The 17,979-nt window shown below is 41.0% G+C and overlaps 1 protein-coding gene across 2 annotated transcripts in view; it reads right to left on the bottom strand.

Annotated features, from left to right (window-relative positions):
- Positions 1 to 17,979, bottom strand: part of TRPC6 (transient receptor potential cation channel subfamily C member 6) — a 163,266-nt gene that overhangs the window by 52,251 nt on the left and 93,036 nt on the right. For both annotated transcript variants that reach the window (XM_075919281.1, XM_075919280.1), the window contains exons 3-4: positions 8,960 to 9,145; positions 7,981 to 8,145 (exon numbers count right to left, since the gene is read on the bottom strand). In XM_075919281.1, coding sequence (XP_075775396.1) covers positions 7,981 to 8,145; positions 8,960 to 9,145 — 351 coding nt within the window. The remainder of the gene's footprint in view (positions 1 to 7,980; positions 8,146 to 8,959; positions 9,146 to 17,979) is intronic.

Genomic DNA, 17,979 nt, shown 5'->3' on the forward strand with positions numbered 1-17,979 from the left:
GATTTTTAAAAGGTCAAAGTCAAACTTCAGCTAACACCAAACTGAAGTTTAAGTAAACAAGGAATAAGAAGTCAGTGAAAGATACAGTCGTAGGGGTAATAAACACAGATAACTTATTGAAAAAAAATAGTCATATGTAAAAATATTATTAAAGGAACACTGTCAAGGTTAGTTGGCTCAAAATTTGACCTTTTGACTTTTCTACATTGCCTTTTGCAAATCCATGCAATTCATTATGCATTTCCAATCCTCCCCACTAAACAATTTCTTTGTCCTTTTCCTAAAAATATTCAATTCTCTCAGCCTCAAGAGGTGCCCTATAACAACAGATCATTCTGTATGCAGTGCAAAGTGAAAGGATACTTGTTACAGGTTTCATATTCAAACTTCCCCTAGATGTGTTATAAACAATAGTGAGTAAAACAGATTCTGAGAATGATAAACAAAATACCTTGACAGTGTCTTTTAAAATGTATTATCTGCCTGTGTTCACAAACGAGGATGGGACTGGGACACAGATGCCAGAAAGAGACATGCCCAGGGAAGAAGCAGAAATATTTAAGGAAATCAGGTTAATGCCGGAATAGTTGTTCAAGCAATTTAAAAAAAAATCTAAAAGATTGAGAAAGTCCCCAACCCCCAAAACACAGAAAAATCTTTACTAAATGTAATTAAAAGCTCACTGGAGATAAAATATGTTACAAATAGTGTGAGAGTTATTTTTGATACTTATATTTTAGACGTGACCAGGGATGATTTAGAAATAAAAATTTTCTAACTTTGATTCTACCTATGAAGAAGAGACAGAAAAGAAAATATTAATTATGGACAGAATGGTTCAACAGAAAGACAGGGTTTGATACTAGAGCTTTCTGCACTTAATATGCACTGGATTTAATAAAGTTGTGAGCCTGCAGTATCACATAAATTGGGCCATAAATCTTGGTAGATGACATTAATATAAAAAAAGGAAATTAACACTTTCCAATGGTGAGAAAGGAATGAAAAAGTTGGTTGCAAAGAGGTTGTGGAGATGCTTTTTAGGGGGATCCCTCCAAACTTACAGATCTAGGCATGCCATCATTTTCACATGCACTTTCTTTGACACATGGAAAGCCCATGTTTCAGAGGAGGACCATATATACCTGTCATATCACTGCTTCAGGAAGCATATCCTCCCCCCAGGGACTGAGAATATTTCCTCTATAGAACTCTCACCCATAGTGACCTGGGAGCGAGGAGCCAATATTGTCTTCAAATTCAGATCCCCATTATTTTTCCAGTAATTCATCGGACTGACTCAATTACTTAGTCTTAAAAAGCCAAACTCTGTCCTTAGTTACATCTGTGCAACCCTAGAGTTGCTTGGATGTAATAGAGGGTAGAATTTGATTCATACAAAACTTCATGAAATAAAATACTATCCTACAAAGATAGTGTTAAAATCTTCTCTCAGTTTTGCTGATGCCAAGAGAGTGAATGAATCTGCACTTGTGTAAATGAAAAAAAAATCCACATTTTAGTAAGTACGGTCTAAGGATTGTTACTATGTGACTGTATGGAAATGGCAGGAAAATTGTTGCTGAATAAACATTATAGTAAGCAAATGATATTTACTTATGATATAGAATTGACAGATGCACTTAAATATAGTGAAATGTAAGAATCATATTTTAACATTCAGAGAGCTGGACATACAATTCTCATTATAGAAAGAAACAATCAGATGCACACATACAAAATTAAAAATGAATGCCTAGAAAGGTGTACTTTAGAAGGGGATCCGGTCACAAGCTAAATATGAGTTAACAGTGTAACACTTGCAAAAAAAAGCAAACATAATTCTGGGATGTATCAGCAAAAATGTTGCAAGACTGGAGAAACACTACTTCTGCTCTACTCTGCACTGGTAAGGTCTCAGCTGAAATCTTGTGTCCAGTTCAGGATGTCTTATTTCAGGAAAGATGAGAACAAATTGAGAAAAGTCCAGGGGAAAACAATAAAAATTATCAAAGGTCTAGGAAACAGGACCTATGAGGAAAGATTGAAAAACATGTTTTGTTCGGTGAAGAGAAAACTTGAGATGGGAACATAAACATTTTTCAAGTACATAAAAGATTGGGTCTTGCTCACATGGTCACAGTCTGATCACCATATTTGGGGTCAGGAAGGAATTTCTCTCTGGGTCAAATTATCAGAGACCTTGGAGCGAGGGGGGTTCACTGTCCTCTGCAACATGGGGAATGGGTTTAAACTAATATAAATGGTTAATTTTTTTGTAACTTGAAGTCTTTCAGTCATGATTTGAAGATTTCAGTAACTCAGTCAGAGGTTAGGGGTCTATTACAAGAGGGGGTGGGTGATGTTCTGTGGATTGTAATGTGCAGGAGCTTAGACTAGAATGATGATCATAATGGTCCATTCTGACCTTAAAGGCTATGAATCTGTGTTACAAGGAGGGTGAAAAATTGTTCTTAACCTCTGACTAAATGACAAGAAGCAATGAGCTTAAATGTAGCAAGGGCATTTGGAAAAAAATCCTTTTAGGGTAGTTAAGTAATGAAAAAAAATTGCCAAATTTCCATCACTGAAGATTTTCAAGAACATGTTAGACAAACTCTTATCGGGAATGGCCTAGTTGTTAGTCTTGCCTTGAGTGCAGGGAATTGTACTAGATAGCCTATTAAGGTCCCTCCCAGTTCTATACTTTTACGAGTCTATTATTATCAGAGCCAGCAATGGAATGCTGATTTCTCTAGTCTCTCGGATGTATATTCATTGCACTGAATCCAAGGATAAAACAATGCAAAAAGAATCCAGTCTCATAATGGCTGCATGACATTAAGCATGACAGGAGAAAAATCTATGTTTATAAGGGAAGAAACTATAAAGCTTTTAGTACAAAATTCTAGAAGTCATATATAAACATTTTGAACCAAATCACTAACATCATCATGCATTTTTATTACAACAGTGCCTTCTGGTACCAAACACATCAAAACTCATTGTCCCTATCCCCAAAGAGCTTAACATCTAGCTCTGATTGCTGTTCTGTACTGACTCCATGGGTGTGTCTAGACTACAGCCTTCTGCTGGCAGAGGGATGTAAATGAAGCACTTTGAAAGTGCAAATGAAGCTGGGATTTAAATATCCCATGCTTCATTTGCATAATCACGTAATGGCACTCTTTTGAAAAAGTGCTATTTCGAAACTGAAACTGCAGTCTAGACATGGTTCTTTTGAAAACGGGGCGCTTGAGGTTTATTTGAAGTTTACAGGCTCTTTAAAAAAAGCACCCTGTTTTCAAAAGAACCTCATTTAGACTGCAGTTTCAATTTCAAAAAGGGCTTTTTCAAAAGAGCGCCATTATGTGATTATGCAAATGAAGCATGGGATATTTAAATTCCGGCTTCATTTGAAGTGCTTCATTTACATCCCTCTGCCAATATAGGGATGTAGTCTAGACGTAGCCCATATGTAAGGAGAAGTATTCCCATGCCTCCAGCACAAGATAGGTGGGAACTTCCATAACTCTCAGCGGTTTTGGTAATCTAGTAAAATCAGATCATCTGAGCACAAGAAATACAGACAGGGTGGGCACACTTGCAAGGTGCAATTTGGTTATGGAGATATTTTTGCTAGGTCTCTTTTTTAATATAAAAAATAACACAGGAACCAGTAATATATCAGAAAGCAGAAAGGACTTTCAACTGCTCATCAGTAAGTAACATTTTTTTCCAAAGATGCCATAGTCAATAGACCACCACTTATTTACTGACTTACATTTCTTCTAACTACAAAAAAGAGCACCTATCCCAAGCCCTTGACAAACTTTTGAAAATACAATTAATACATTATTAGACACACATTTACTCATGGATGGCAAAACCTGAGAAATAGTATGAACAAAACCATATAATAAACCACTAACAAAGTCAGCACCAGAATTTCCAACATGAGATAGCCCTGAGTTCCTTACAGCCAAGTGTGATCAGAAGGTTATCAAATTCAGGTTGTTACATACAGACTAGATGGAGAAATGGGTTTTAATGGTACTGGGCCCTACCAAAGAATTTCCCAAACATTTAAAGTACTTATGTGGCTTTCATTACTGAAGTATCTGAATGCCACAATAAGAACATAAGAAAGGCCATATTGGGTCAGACCAACAGTTCATCTAGCCCAGTATCCTGTCATGCTGACAATGGCCAATACCAGATGCCCCAGAGCGAGAGAACACAACAGGTAATCATCACGTGATCCCTCCCCTGTTACCCACCTCAAGAGAAACAGAGGCTAGGGACACCATTCCTACCCATCCTAATAGCCATTGATGGACTTAACTTCCATAAATCTATCTAGCTCTTTTTTGAACCCTGTTAAAGTCCTAGCCTTTGCCACAATAAGAAACCTAAGAAAAATGCCTCAAAATCTTTTTCATGAGGTAAGGAAGTTCTATTTATCCCTATTTTAGAAATGGGAAACTGAGGTTCAGGAAGGACAAAGCCCAGATTTTTAAAGTTATTTTGGCACTGCTTCACTCATCATTGCATTTCCTAACTGATTTAGTAGTCTAAATCCTATTCTCAAAGGGAGTTAGGCACTTTGGAGCCTAAACCCCATCTATTGACAATAAAATTTTGATTCTGTAGTGTCTAAATGCCTTTTGAAAATTAGGTTTAGGTTCCTAAATTAGTTATACATTGCAATGCTGAGTATTACAACTCCTAAATATTTTTTATAAATCTGGGCCTAAGTGACTTGCCACTATTTGACAGGAAGTTTAAGGAAAGCAGAGATGTGAACCTCTATTTCTCTAACTTGGTCAATACTCTACCTATGGGCCAGCCTTCCTTTCCTATGCCATAGAACTTCTTTTATGCCTCTCCTGACTGCAGCTGTGGGACTTATGTCACAGGGAGAGAGACTGCCACTGTCATAAGTAGGTGTCAGAGAGTTTCATGGGAAAAAAAAAAGAATGTTAAAAATCAACATGGAAACCAACAAACAGCCAGTGGAGATCAGAGTGCACTAGTTCAATATGCTCACAAAAGGACATACCATTTAAAAGCAAGCTGCCAAAATCTGCACCAGCTGCATTCCATGGATGGATTCCAATTGTAGCCTCATAAAAAGTATATAGACACTGAGAAATGTAAATGGCCACTCCATCTGGATTAGTTGAGATGGAGGTATGAAGTTGTGATTTATAAGCAACATAGAAAAATGTCCTTACAACAGAACGTATTCAATTCAACAACTGAGTGGAGGTGATTTAATTAATTAAAGCATCTCCCCCCCTGAAATGGATCAAGTGATTGAAGAAACTACTCCCTTGCCTCTCTCACAGACATGGAATAAAAATTTCAAAAATTCCCCTGTCACAATTAATCAGATTCAAGCAGGAATTTTCACCTGAGAGGCTATGGTCATTTTCTTTCTCTCTTCAGCTATTATGGGACATCTATAAACCAAGGTGAGATAATTCATGAGATAAAAGCAACAAAAAATTATGTCTTAGAGGTCACTTCATAGATAGTTGAGGACAAAAGTTGTGTTAAATTCCATCACCCCATCCATAGATTGGTCTGTCAGAAGAACAGTATTCGCTCAGAATCCCCTGGAATTGCTCTGATATGTTTAATTTTCAAGGGTAAATCCCCTGGTAGGAGAGGAAATCTCCAACCTGGTCTCAAATGAAGTAATTTTCATTTTAGCATTTAAAAACTAAGAGGCATGTATCTAAAATAAAAAAGAAGTACAGCAACAAATGTAACAGAAAAGAGAGAGCCAACTTGCCAATTAACAGCGTTAAATGTAAGAAAATCTTTAAACAGTTATATCAGAAGGGGAGTCAGCTACAAAACAGAAGAGGAAGGTAAGTTTTAAAGGGGTGCTGTGGATTGAAACTGGACAAAAATGCAATGGAGAAATATATTTTCTAAAATGAAAGACCAATCAAAATGATTTTACAATCCAGTAAAAAGGTCTTAACAACAAAATCAACAAACACATAGACACTTCCCTGCAATGTTGGAAACCCAAATGCTGAAGCACTATGAAAGTGAAGACATGCTTAAAGACAAAAGAAGTTTTAAAATCAGTAGAGACTATAAAAAAAAGGAACTGACTGAATTGATTTTTATATTTCAGGCTGAGAATAAAGGAAATAAATAAATAAATCTAAGGAGACTAGATATACTTTTAAAAATCTAAGTTGATAATCATAATACATTCATTTATTTACAGTGTATAATTTTAATTTTATAGTATCTCTTTTACCTCTTATGACAACAGGGGAAGTAAATGCTTTAGGGAGGAAACTTTGAATCGGTGCCCAGATAGATATTCCAAACAAATGCAAAATTCTATGGATGGGAGATTTTGGGCATATCTATATTGGATATAGATTCTGCAACATGAAACTGGCATTCAGCTCTAGAAGCCACATTGAAATAACAGTGTTTTGTAAATGCACACAGAAAAGACCATGTGGCTGCTTTGAAAAAACTCATGAAATGAAATGAGCCTAAAAATTATCTTGACAAGCCCATAGGTAGTAGCAGTGAGCAGGACTGGCCTTACCATGAGGCGAACTGAGGCAGCTGCCTCAGATGCCAGAATGTGGGAGGGTGCCACTAGGACCCAGAGAATTGAGACCTTTCAAAGTTTTGGCCCAAGCAAGGAGGCATGGGGGAATCATTTGAGCTCCCCGCCCCAGGTGCCAAAATGTTGTGGGCCGGCCCCTGGCAATGAGAGATGAAATCAGATGGTCATTTAAGAAAAGGTTTCTTAGTAACAACAGAATGTATTTGTATCAGTGTTAAAAAGCAGTTTGAATTTTCTAAGGTCTTTCATCAGCTCATCCCAGGGATCTTTTCATGATAAGGTCCTGGAGAAGGCCCTTACTGTGGGGTAAAATCCTGACCTAGTTGATGCCAATGGAGCCATGATTTCATCCCTTGCATATAACTTTCTTATACAAACCTCAAATCCATTCAAAACGTATCATGCTAAATTCAGTTCAGTTACACCAGTGTGCCAAAAATAGTTTAATTCACTTCAACGTATTTACACCACACTACTTCGATGGCACACATGGAATCATTAATTTTAGACACTTGCAAATCTATGTTGAGCAGTTAGTTGGACAATTTTGTATTGGTGGTTTGTGGGCAGTAAATATAAATAAAGGTGACATTTTATCCTATGTGAAATCATAAGATGGATAGCTAGCTAAGTGGTCTTAATTCTCAATTTGATGGTTGTGTTCACTTGGTGTGAATTTAAGAAGCTTATTTTATTTAGACATGCATTTATGATTTTTTCCTATCTTTATTTTATTTTGAATAGTATCTGTCTTCAGCATCAGCTTAGTTTACCCTTCTGTCTGAAGGCCCACAGTATCTCTCAGGATCAGGGCTACAAATTTTTCTATGAAAAATAAACATTTTCCCATTTGTAGATGGCTAACAACTTGGATATCACTAGGGAGGAGGAAGAAAACCTGCTAATTGCAGTGCTTCCTATTGCTCTCTCAATACTCTGATGGGCAATTTCTCACTAAATGAGTATTTAATTTCTTTGCAATGTTCTTTCCTCAATCCCCATAAATGTATTAATTAGCTTTTGTTAAATCATTTAGCTACTATATGTTTATTTAACCACATAGCAACAAAATGGAGAGTACTTTGATTCGTTATTCCTGTATTATTGTCTCTACATGGCAATAATTCCTTCTCTCCCTGATCATATTTTTTTTTTTGCATTTAGTATTCATTACTTTCCACATGATGCATTTACTTGTTTTTATTGTGAATGTCTGAGTGTGTATTCCTGAAGCTATTCCATTACAATCTGTCATTAAATGACATTCCACTGAAGCTTTGCTAAGGGCATCAGTAATTTATACATAGGTTTCATCTTTGCCAAATTAGAGACTTGCATGCAGATGCTCTAACAAGACTATACAGACTAACCTTGCTGCATGGAGCAATCCAGTAAACCACTGACAGGAATGGCAGCCCTACTGCAACTGCAAGAACAACTAGAAACTTCACTGCCATAGTCTGCTGACGTAAACCTGAGAGATTCTCATACCAGATTGAGAGAAGTTGTTGCTGGCAGTTTGGATGTGCTACGAACTATGACAAAGAAAAGGAACACCACAAAACATTAAACAAAATGTTAACAAACAAAATGTTAGTCATCTGAAATGACTGTAGAATGCAAAATAACAACTCAGTAAACATTCAGATCACCATCAGAGTGTACAGTACAATAAGGAGGCAGTCTGCTTTTTTGTTAAGCATAATTTCTTTAGAATCCAGGCACACTGCTATTAATGGCAGGAAATTTGGCTACTGGTCCAAAAATCAAATTAGATTATGTATAGGTAGTTACAACTTTAAGAAAATTCCAATTCATTTTTCAAATTAAGGGAAATTTCATTTTAGACAATCACCTGTTCAATTTCAACAGGAGCAAATCAAAATTGGCATGTCTCAGGATGCAAATCTGCTGTGAACAGGGCATTAAAGTTCAACAAAAACATGTCTTTATATTATTAGAGGGCCACTATACTGCATTGTACATTTTAATTCACTATGTCCAATGATTTTGTTTTAGAAGATGGATTAATAATCTCTCATCAGTTAAATAAATAAATGCAAAACTAGCAAATACTGTATACAATTACTTCAAGTAACCATACATTGCTCTAACTGTTACCTCCTTGTGTGCTGCATACATCTTTACCTCTGATTTTTTTATTAAGGGAGTAAGTACTTTGGGGAAGGGACTCTCTTTTACACTATGAGTGCACAGCATCTAGTACAATGGGACCCAGCTCCTGTTCAGAGTATCTGGGTGCTGCCGTAATACAAATCATGAATGGTAGTATGAGTTAATGAGATTGCCACTAATTTAAGCTACTATTTTATTAATATCAAGGCTTACTTTTTTGACTTCATACTTAATGGCAAGTTTTAAACGACTAAGGCTAGGCCGACCAAGCTCTCCACTATTATGTCTCGTCTCCACATCTCCATTCAAAATAGCTTCCACTTCTTCAGTATTTCTGCATAAATCAAGAAGCCCAACTACAAAATCCTTGCATTGTATAGACAGTTTTTTGTAATCATTCTGGAGAGGGAAAAGAAAAATAAAATTAATACTTGTTTGTACATAACACATGAGATACCATTTTTACTCCTTCACTTGTGATAAGATGATTTTCTGAGTGACTATTCCTCAACTAGCCACAGAAGAGGGAAGAGATGAGAAGAGCACTGGGCATGTATATACTCCTTTTATTTGTAATTTTCAAAGTTTTTTACAAACTTTCTAAGTGAAGGCCCAGAATATCCCTCTGAAATAGGTATTATTTTCCCCCAGTTTTTGTGATGTGAAACCAAAAAGTATATGTTGCCAAATTCTCCCTTCTAAATCAGTCTTTGCACTGGTTTGTCCATGGAGTATTCAGTCTATAGATTATAAGGCCAACATGGGACATTATTACTACATAGGCCATGGGTGGGCAATAATTTTTGAAGGGGAGCACTTCACAAATTTCTGAAGTGGTCATTGGACACCCTGGAAAGGGCAGGGCCAAGTATCTTGCCCATCCCTCTGGTAAGAGATTCAGGTGCAGGAGGGCCCATGAGGTCTGGGAGGGAGTTTGGGTGAAGGAAGCAATTGTGACCTGGGACATAGGATTGGGGTGCAGGAGCTTGAGTTGTGACATAGGGCAAGAGATTGGGGTGCAGAAAGGGTACCAGGGTTTGGGCTATGATCTATAGCAGGAGGGGATTGTGATCTGGGACAGGGGATTGGGGTGCAGGGTCTGGGAGGGTGTTTGGGCTCAGGAGGGGAGCAGAGGATTTGGCTTATGTGGGAAAAGGGGGTAGGAGTGAAGCTACAGAGGAAGGAGGGGCTAGGGTGCCAGAAGCAGGCTTGGCTGGGAGACTTACCTGTGAGACTTCTGGCCAGCAGCCCAGCACATTTGTCAGGCAGAAGCCTGTCTCACCCCTGCACAGGCTGCAGGGCCATGTGCCCTGTGAATAAGAGCTTGAGAGAAGGGGGAAGAGTGCTTCACGTGCTGCCTATTTCCCAAACAGGCAGCTTCTATCAGCCAGAAATCAGCCAATGGGATTGTGCAGGGGATGGGAGCAACCATGAAGAACCTTAAATCACATTTTGGCACTGTCCACGCAGCGGAAGGTCGATGCGAGCACAGGCTCCCGTCGACTTCCCTTAATCCTCGTGAGGAGCAGGACCACTGGTGCTGATGGGAGCACCCTCTCAGTTCAAATTAGCATATCTTCATTAGATCCACTAATTTTGAACCCTTGAAAATTGACTGTGGTAGTATTGATCTTCTCTGTAGTGCAGGCAAGCCCACAGTGAGCTAGTGGCAGAAACAGAGTAGAATTTTGGAATACTGTTCCTGTTTTTGCAATATCCAATTTATATAATTTGAAGGTATAGTCAAGGATAACGGGTATCAGAATAGAGATGTAAAATATAAATATTAATTAAGATTGTAACAAAGGATCTACAGGCCTCAGGCAGGTAACATATTTATTTTAACCAAATTAATCTTTAGGATTCAGAATAAATTAGAATAAGTAAATTAATAATAATCCCACTGAATGTGTCTGTAATAGGGTGTTGTTTTTAAAACAACTAATGAGTTTGCTTAATAAGGGCTATACATAGACAGACACCACAAGATGACCATATGTAGCCAGGGTGAAATCCCTGTCAATGAGTTTGAATTCTTCTTATCACATCAAGCTAATTCTGTGTTTTCTTTCTTTTCCCTATTACACTATCCTGATGTGCTCTGATGAAGTTAACATTTAAACTATGCACTCAGGCTCTTCCCGGACCAGACTACCCAGGTACAGACCTTGTGCTTTTGAGATGTGTGAAGGAGTGAAGAAAAGATGGCCCAGCACCTCAAGCATTAAACAAAGCCTCTGGGCCCAGATAGCCCTGCCCTGCTTTACCTACAGTCAATACCAAAGCTATGCCTACACTGCATTTGTTTTCCGGAAAAAGATATGCAAATTGAGAACTGCAATTTGCATACCTTTTTCCTCTTGTTTTTTCAGAAGAGGCTTTTCCAACATTTGGCCTGTCTACATGGGGCCAAATGTGGAAAAACCTCCTCTTTCAGAAGATCCCTTATTCCTCATAAAATGAGGAATACAGGGACGCCGAAAGAACACGCCAGCTTTTTCGGAAACTGTTCTGAAAAAGCAAACGCGTTCCCTGGATGTGGCAGAGTTTTTCCAGGATACCTCTGGTATTCCAGGAAAACTCTTCAGTCTAGATATACCCCAAGTCTGGAGGGGGAGGAAAAGGAAGGAGCCTGATTCAGTTTGGGGCTGACTAGAGAGGAAGCAGGAGCTTGGTCCGGTGGTTTGAGGGACTGAACTGGAGCCTGCCAGCCCAGCAGCCATGGGAGCAAGTAAGTCCATATTCCCCCACCCCTCTCAGCAAAAGAGAAACACCAACTAAGGGAAATCTGCACTCCTGGGGCTATGCCCCATACTTAAGGACTTGGGTAAGGAGCAGTCTGGAGCCCCTGGGCCAGGAACAAGGAGGGGAAAGGAGGCCAGCTTCTCCCCTTTCCATCCTACATATTGAATAATCTAGCCACTAGGCCAGTGGTCACCAACCAGTAGATCTTAGAACCTTTGACGGGTGATCCTGACAGGTTTGACCAGGAGGCTGTCAAGTACCGACATTTCATTTGCCCCTCTCAGCACTGTCATGCTTCTCTGTCCTTTGGGTTGCCAGGTGTCTGATTTTTTACTGGACAGTCCAGTATTTGCACCATCTGTTCGGTAGAAAAAATCCCGGCTGGGTGCCTGGTGGGGAAGCCTGGTGGAGGCGGGGGCCACAATTGGCACTAGGAGCCTGTGGTCACGTGCAAAAGCTGGGGGGGGGGGCAGGGGCAGGGGCAGGGACTGGGACTCCCAGCCACTCCTCCCACCCGGCTTCTGCACGTGCCCAGTGGCAAATTGCGGCCCTGCCTCTCAGCTGGGAGCCTCTGGTTGCCTGCAGAAGCTGGGTGGGAGGAGTGGCTTCCAGCCCCTCCCTTCACCCCCACCTGGCTTCTACTAGAAATTCGAGGGAGTGCCTGCCAGGGGCGTGGCCCCTTGGACTCCGGCTGCAGTCAATGGCTGCACCCCTCCACCTGCTGCCAACTCTGCTTCCCACTCTCCTTCCTCTGGGCTCCCCCTCCTCCCGTCCAGCCCCGCAGCCCCCCAAGCTCTGCTTCCTGTCCCCTGCTTCCTCCCGGCTAGCCCTGCAGCCTCCAGACCCCCTCCAGACACCTCTGCTTCCTGCCCCACCCCCCTCCTGGCCTGTCCCTCCCCTGCCCATGATCAAGTGTGTCCGGGTTTTTGGCAGGGTCTACCTGGTAACCCTACCTGCCCTCTGCCTTGGAGGTGCCCCTCACCCCTGGGAGCCTCCTGCTTGCTTTGCAGGGCATGGGATGCTGGTATCAGGGTGTCACTCCCTCCACCCTGTACCCCATCTTCACAGAGCAGAGGGGGACAGGGATAGAGAGAGTTTACTGGCTGCTTCTGGGAGTGGTATAGGGCCAGGGTAGGGGTGAGCCTGCCTTAGCCTCCTACACCACCAAGCAGGAGCCACCTGTGGTAAGCGGTTCTCAGCTGGAGCCCACATTCTCAACCCCAGTCCCAGTCCTGAACCTTTCCTGCACATCAAGCTCCTGCCCCCAGCCTGATAAAAGTGAGTGAGAATGGGGGAGGGAGGATGGAATGAGAATGGGTGGGAAAGAAAGGGGGTCAAGGATGTTTGGGTTTCAGGTAGATCCTGGATTGCACTTAAATTCAAAGGTGATCTCATGTTTAAAAAAGGTTGGAGACCACTGCACTAGGCCATCTGGCCTCTCGGGACCCAGTCACAAGATGTTTACTGAGAAACACCATCCATCAACTTTGATGTCTTTAGTGATTTTTCTAATCATTCATAAAAGGATTAAATAAACTTTGTATTGTCTCCAGTTAAAACAATACTCCATGCCTTTTTACTATGTTAAATTTTCCTTTATGTGGTACTTTTATTAACACTCATTCCACCCATTACAAGTATTCATCATGCTCCCACTTTTTATTTTTCTCTATTCACTTCTTCTCCTTTTAATCCTTCCTACTCTAATACCTGACATCTGGGAGTACTCTGGCAGGCATGTGACTAATTATCACTGCTGTAAATTCAGGGGTCTGTATTCTCTAAACTCTGTCATTCCCCAAACCTATAGGCCCAATCTGAGCCATCCTTGTCTACAGTATGGTTTGAGACAACCACCCTGGACCCTGTGCTAGTGAGGGGCCTAGTGCCAGAAGCAGGAATTGGGGGTAAGGAGCAGGAAACAAAGCAACCTGGTCCCAACTGACTCCACTCCCCCAACACCCAGTGCCATTGCTCAAGGGAAGGGTTTTGGGAAAAGGGGTGGGTGTGCCCCCGGCACTCACCAGCAGCGTAGTGACATGCCTGGTAACCAGTGAAGTGGGCTGCAGCTGGGTTGCTCTGCTTCCCACTGCTGCTGGTGAGTGCAGGGGAGGACCTGACCCCTACTGCCACTGCCAGACCCCCTGCTAATGCCCCAGGCCGTATCACTCATGCTAGGGGATTTGGGGGAAGATGTGGACTTTAACAGGCTTCAACAAAAAACTAGATACATTCATGGAGGTTAGGTCCATCAATACTTATTACCTAGAATGGGTAGGAATGGTGTGCCTAGCCTCTGTTTATAAGCGTTTGGAAATGGATGACAGGAGAGGGATCACTTGATGATTACCTGTTCTGTTAATTCCTTCTGGTGCATCTGGCATTGGCCACTGTTGGAAAACAGGATACTGGGCTAGATGGATCTTTGGTCTGACTCAGTATGGCCTTCCTTATGTTCTCATATGGATTGGGGGCAGAACATCCACAGGAAGAGGTGGGACAGGAGTGGGGCCTGAGCAAGGGGGGGTTGTCCTGGGCCCTGTTCCTCCTCCCCTCCCCCGGGTTGTCCTGGGCTCAATGCTTGATATTCCTTTATAATACCAGAACAACAGTTTGTTACTTGGGTAGATTAGCCTGATGAGTGTATCCCCGTTTCACATTTAATTTAAATCAGGTATTTGTTCCAATAGTGCAAAAAAAAAAAAGGCTAAACACAAACATTTTAAAATAACGAGTAGTTCTGTAGCACCTTAGAGACTAGCAAAAAACATATATACTGTATAGTATCTGAAGATGAGGAAGTGGATTTTGGTCACAAAAGCTCATGATACTATATATATATATTCGTTAGTCTCCTAAAGTGCTACAGGACCACTCATTTTTTTAAAGTTACAGATTGACACGGCAACCCCTTTGAGATTTTTAAATAATGTCATCTAAGTCTAGGCATCTGAAATCTGTCATAAAGTGGCAAAGAAAGTGTATACTTAATCTGGATGTGGAAAGCAGATTAACCCATTTTATGAAGCTTCACGGGGTAGCCAAGTTAGTCTGTTACAGAAAAAAAACAACAAATGATCTGGTAGCCCATTATAGACTTAACAAAACATATAGATAGTATCATGAGCTTTCATGGGCACAGCCCACTTCTTCAGATGACCGGATGAGTTTGGGATATGTACACCCAAAATAAATAAGAGAGGGGAAGGGGAGGAGGAGGAAAGAAAAAGAGAGGGAAGTGGGAGACAGAACATCAGTAAGTATCTGAAAATTGGATAGTTAAACTGAAGCAGATAAAAATCAAAGTCAATAAATAGACTCCCATGTCAGGAAGGATACAATACAGAGAGCTGTTTACACCTATTGCACAGAGAGCCTCCACTATGCTATGCACTGGCTATAGATGAAACCCTCAGGTAAGTGCAGAAGCAGCACAAGCGTGCTGATGGCCTGTATCCTTTAAAAAAAAAAAAAAAAAAGCTACCGTGTTTAGCCCTAGTGCATAGCAGCTCTCTTACTGGCGGCAGGTTTTCCCTCCAAATAATGGTTTGAAATAGCACACCTTCGCCAGGATAAATATTCATGAATGTTCAAAGATTTTTAGTCTATTGTTTATTTAGAGGACGATAATTGTAAATCAACTGCCTGTATGTGTAAGGCTGACAGAAATTGCTTGCAAATTTAGCATAGACTTAACCTCTCTGTACAATTCCCAATCTGGAAAAGGGAGATAATAGTATTTCTCTATCTCTGAGGAGTGGTGAGAGAATAAATGCGCTGAAAATTGTGAGATGTTCAGAACTGTAATTATGGAGGTCATATGAAAATCAAAGTTAGACAGAAATTCAGATTTAAGATTGATACTCTGTGCTTGTTTTCTTCATGCAACAAAGGGACTGTATCTACACTGGCATGAATTTCCGGAAATGCTTAAAATGGAATACTATTCCGTTTTCAGTTTTTCCGGAAAGGAGCGTCTACATTGGCAGGCTGCTTTTCCGGAAAAGCCCTTTTTCCGGAAAAGCGTGCGTGGCCAAAGTAGACGCGCTTTTCTGGAAAAGAGCCCCGATCGCCATTTTCGTGATCGGGGCTTTTTTCCGGAAAAGACTACTGGGCTGTCTACACTGGCCCTTTTCTGGAACAGTGTTCCGGAATAAGGACTTATGCCCGAGCAGGAGCAGAATAGTTTTTCCGGAATAGCGGCTGATTTTGTACAGTAGAGCGTCGTTGCTTTTCCGGAAATTCAAGGGCCAGTGTAGACAGCTCGCAGCTTATTCCGGAAAAGCGGCTGATTTTCCGGAATAAGTGGCCCAGTGTAGACACAGCCTGAGTGAAAATGGAAACATGAGAGACAAACTTCACATTCTATAGCAATTAACTATTTGTGCCAAATAGTAACACACCTACATTTGTTTAAAATATTCCACTACTACCTCATCAAGTATAAAACAGAATCCTGCTCTGTCTTTTTTGGCTAAAGAGGATTTTGGTATTAAAGAGGAATCCTGTTAATGTCGTAATAGCACTGACTCACAAATGTCTCTGTCAAGACTGCAGAATATATTTATTTTGGACAATGTTCATCACATATAATTTATAACTCTATGAACACTCAGGTAACAGTTTGGTGGTAGAGCATATGATTTAGAAGAAAGGAAAGGCTGGCTAACACTCATTTTAAAAGAGCCAAACTGTGGAATGTTGCTCATCTAGCCACATGTTGAAGAGTGCCTTTCAGCAAATTTTGAAAAGTTCTGAACTACTTAAACTAAGCCAGAACTGGCTGCTCAGCCTGGAACACAAACTTTTCCATATTGACTTCCTCTAAATCCAGTCACATTGGTCTTAATGTAGCAGTGAATTTAACAGGATGAGTTTATGATGAATAAGGAAGGATTTTTCTATTCATTGACTTCATTGAGACCAGAATTAGATATAGTGTGTGTTGTTGACACATACCCACTTGTTTGACCTTACTGACAACAAAAACAGGAGCAAAACTTACAAACTCAATATGCTTCCTCACAAGACATGCTGTTCCTAAGCTTTCTGTGCAGAACCTCCTCTATTCCAATCTCTAGTTCCCTCTCCCCCAGAGATGTCGAACTTTCTTATAACCCAGCTGGAGCTCAGGAGAATCACTTACCAGCATTCATGAGGAGTAATTAATATAATTGAGATGTAACCCCTCTCTACCCTATATATATGGGCTGTGTCTACATTGGCAAGATTTAGTGGCCACTTTTGCGCAAAATCTTGCCGCCTGTATACACTGGCCACGAGTATTTGCGCAAGAACACTGATGTTCGACTGTATGAAATCAGTGCTTCTTGCGCAAATACTCTGACTCTCCCACTCAGGAATAAGCCCTCTTGCACAAGTATTCTTGTGCAAGAGGCCAGTGTAGACAGGTAACATCAATTTCTTGCTCAAGAAAGCCCAAGGGCTAAAATGCGCAAATCTTTTGCGCAAAGGCACATGCCAGTATAGACGCTCTCTTACTCAAATACTCTAATGCAAAAACTCTTGCGTTTAGAGTATTTGCACTAAATCTTGTCAGTCTAGCCGTAGCCATGGAGTTTGCCAGGGCCTGGAGCAGCACACTAGGCCTCTAAGGAAACCTTTTCAGAACAACTCCAAATATAATGGCTATCAGAATCCCCTGATCTCAATTCTAAACATTCTTGGTCTCCGGGATGGAGACAGAAGGACATAGAAACCATTACTGAGGCCCAGTGAGAGGGCAGCTTGACTCAGATAGACAGAGATAGTTTAGTTTCAGTTTTTGGTTTGAAAGCAGGGAGACAGGGAGCTCAGCACAGGGAAACCCTAGCAAACTCCCAGTGGCATCAAAGGAAATTCTTGCATAGCTGTGAGGTCTAGATGCTTGGGCCACACCAATCCATCCCTGCAATGACCAGCCTCCCGCAAAGAGAGATCTGACCCAGAGCCTGCTACTGAAAATCAGAAGTGACCGCAGTAGGATTCTAGAGCAGGAAACAATGAAGTTGGTGGGAGTCATTAGAGGACCTACAAAGGGGTGAAGATAAAGTAAGAGAATATTTTTGCATAAGCCAGACAATACTTCAATGCTGCACTACACTGTCTAGATGATCAGTTTCCTAACACTGAAGCAACTTACTTTCCCTTCTGTGCAGGCTCAGTGGGCCAGAGTATAGTGGGGTAAAGCCAAGGCTGTGCTCATTTCCCACCTTTGCTTGACTAGCTCCCACACACCTGAACAGGAAGGGGAATAGCAGTTCAATGCAATCATTTCACTCCCTACCCTATCAATTGCAATACTGGTAACCCACAAAGGGCAATAAGCTGACTCCTAGGTATTGAAGATATCAGTCCACAAAACAGGTATAAGTTACTTCACTTTGCCCTACCAATGCATGATGATAGCCCTGTCCCTGAATGACCACTTCTAGAGGTCAGAAGGTAGCTGAATCTCCATGTTCCTTCGATATCAGTCAACTGTCAAA

The sequence above is a fragment of the Pelodiscus sinensis genome, chromosome 1 (assembly GCF_049634645.1).
Source record: "Pelodiscus sinensis isolate JC-2024 chromosome 1, ASM4963464v1, whole genome shotgun sequence".
Lineage (NCBI taxonomy): Eukaryota > Metazoa > Chordata > Testudines > Trionychidae > Pelodiscus > Pelodiscus sinensis.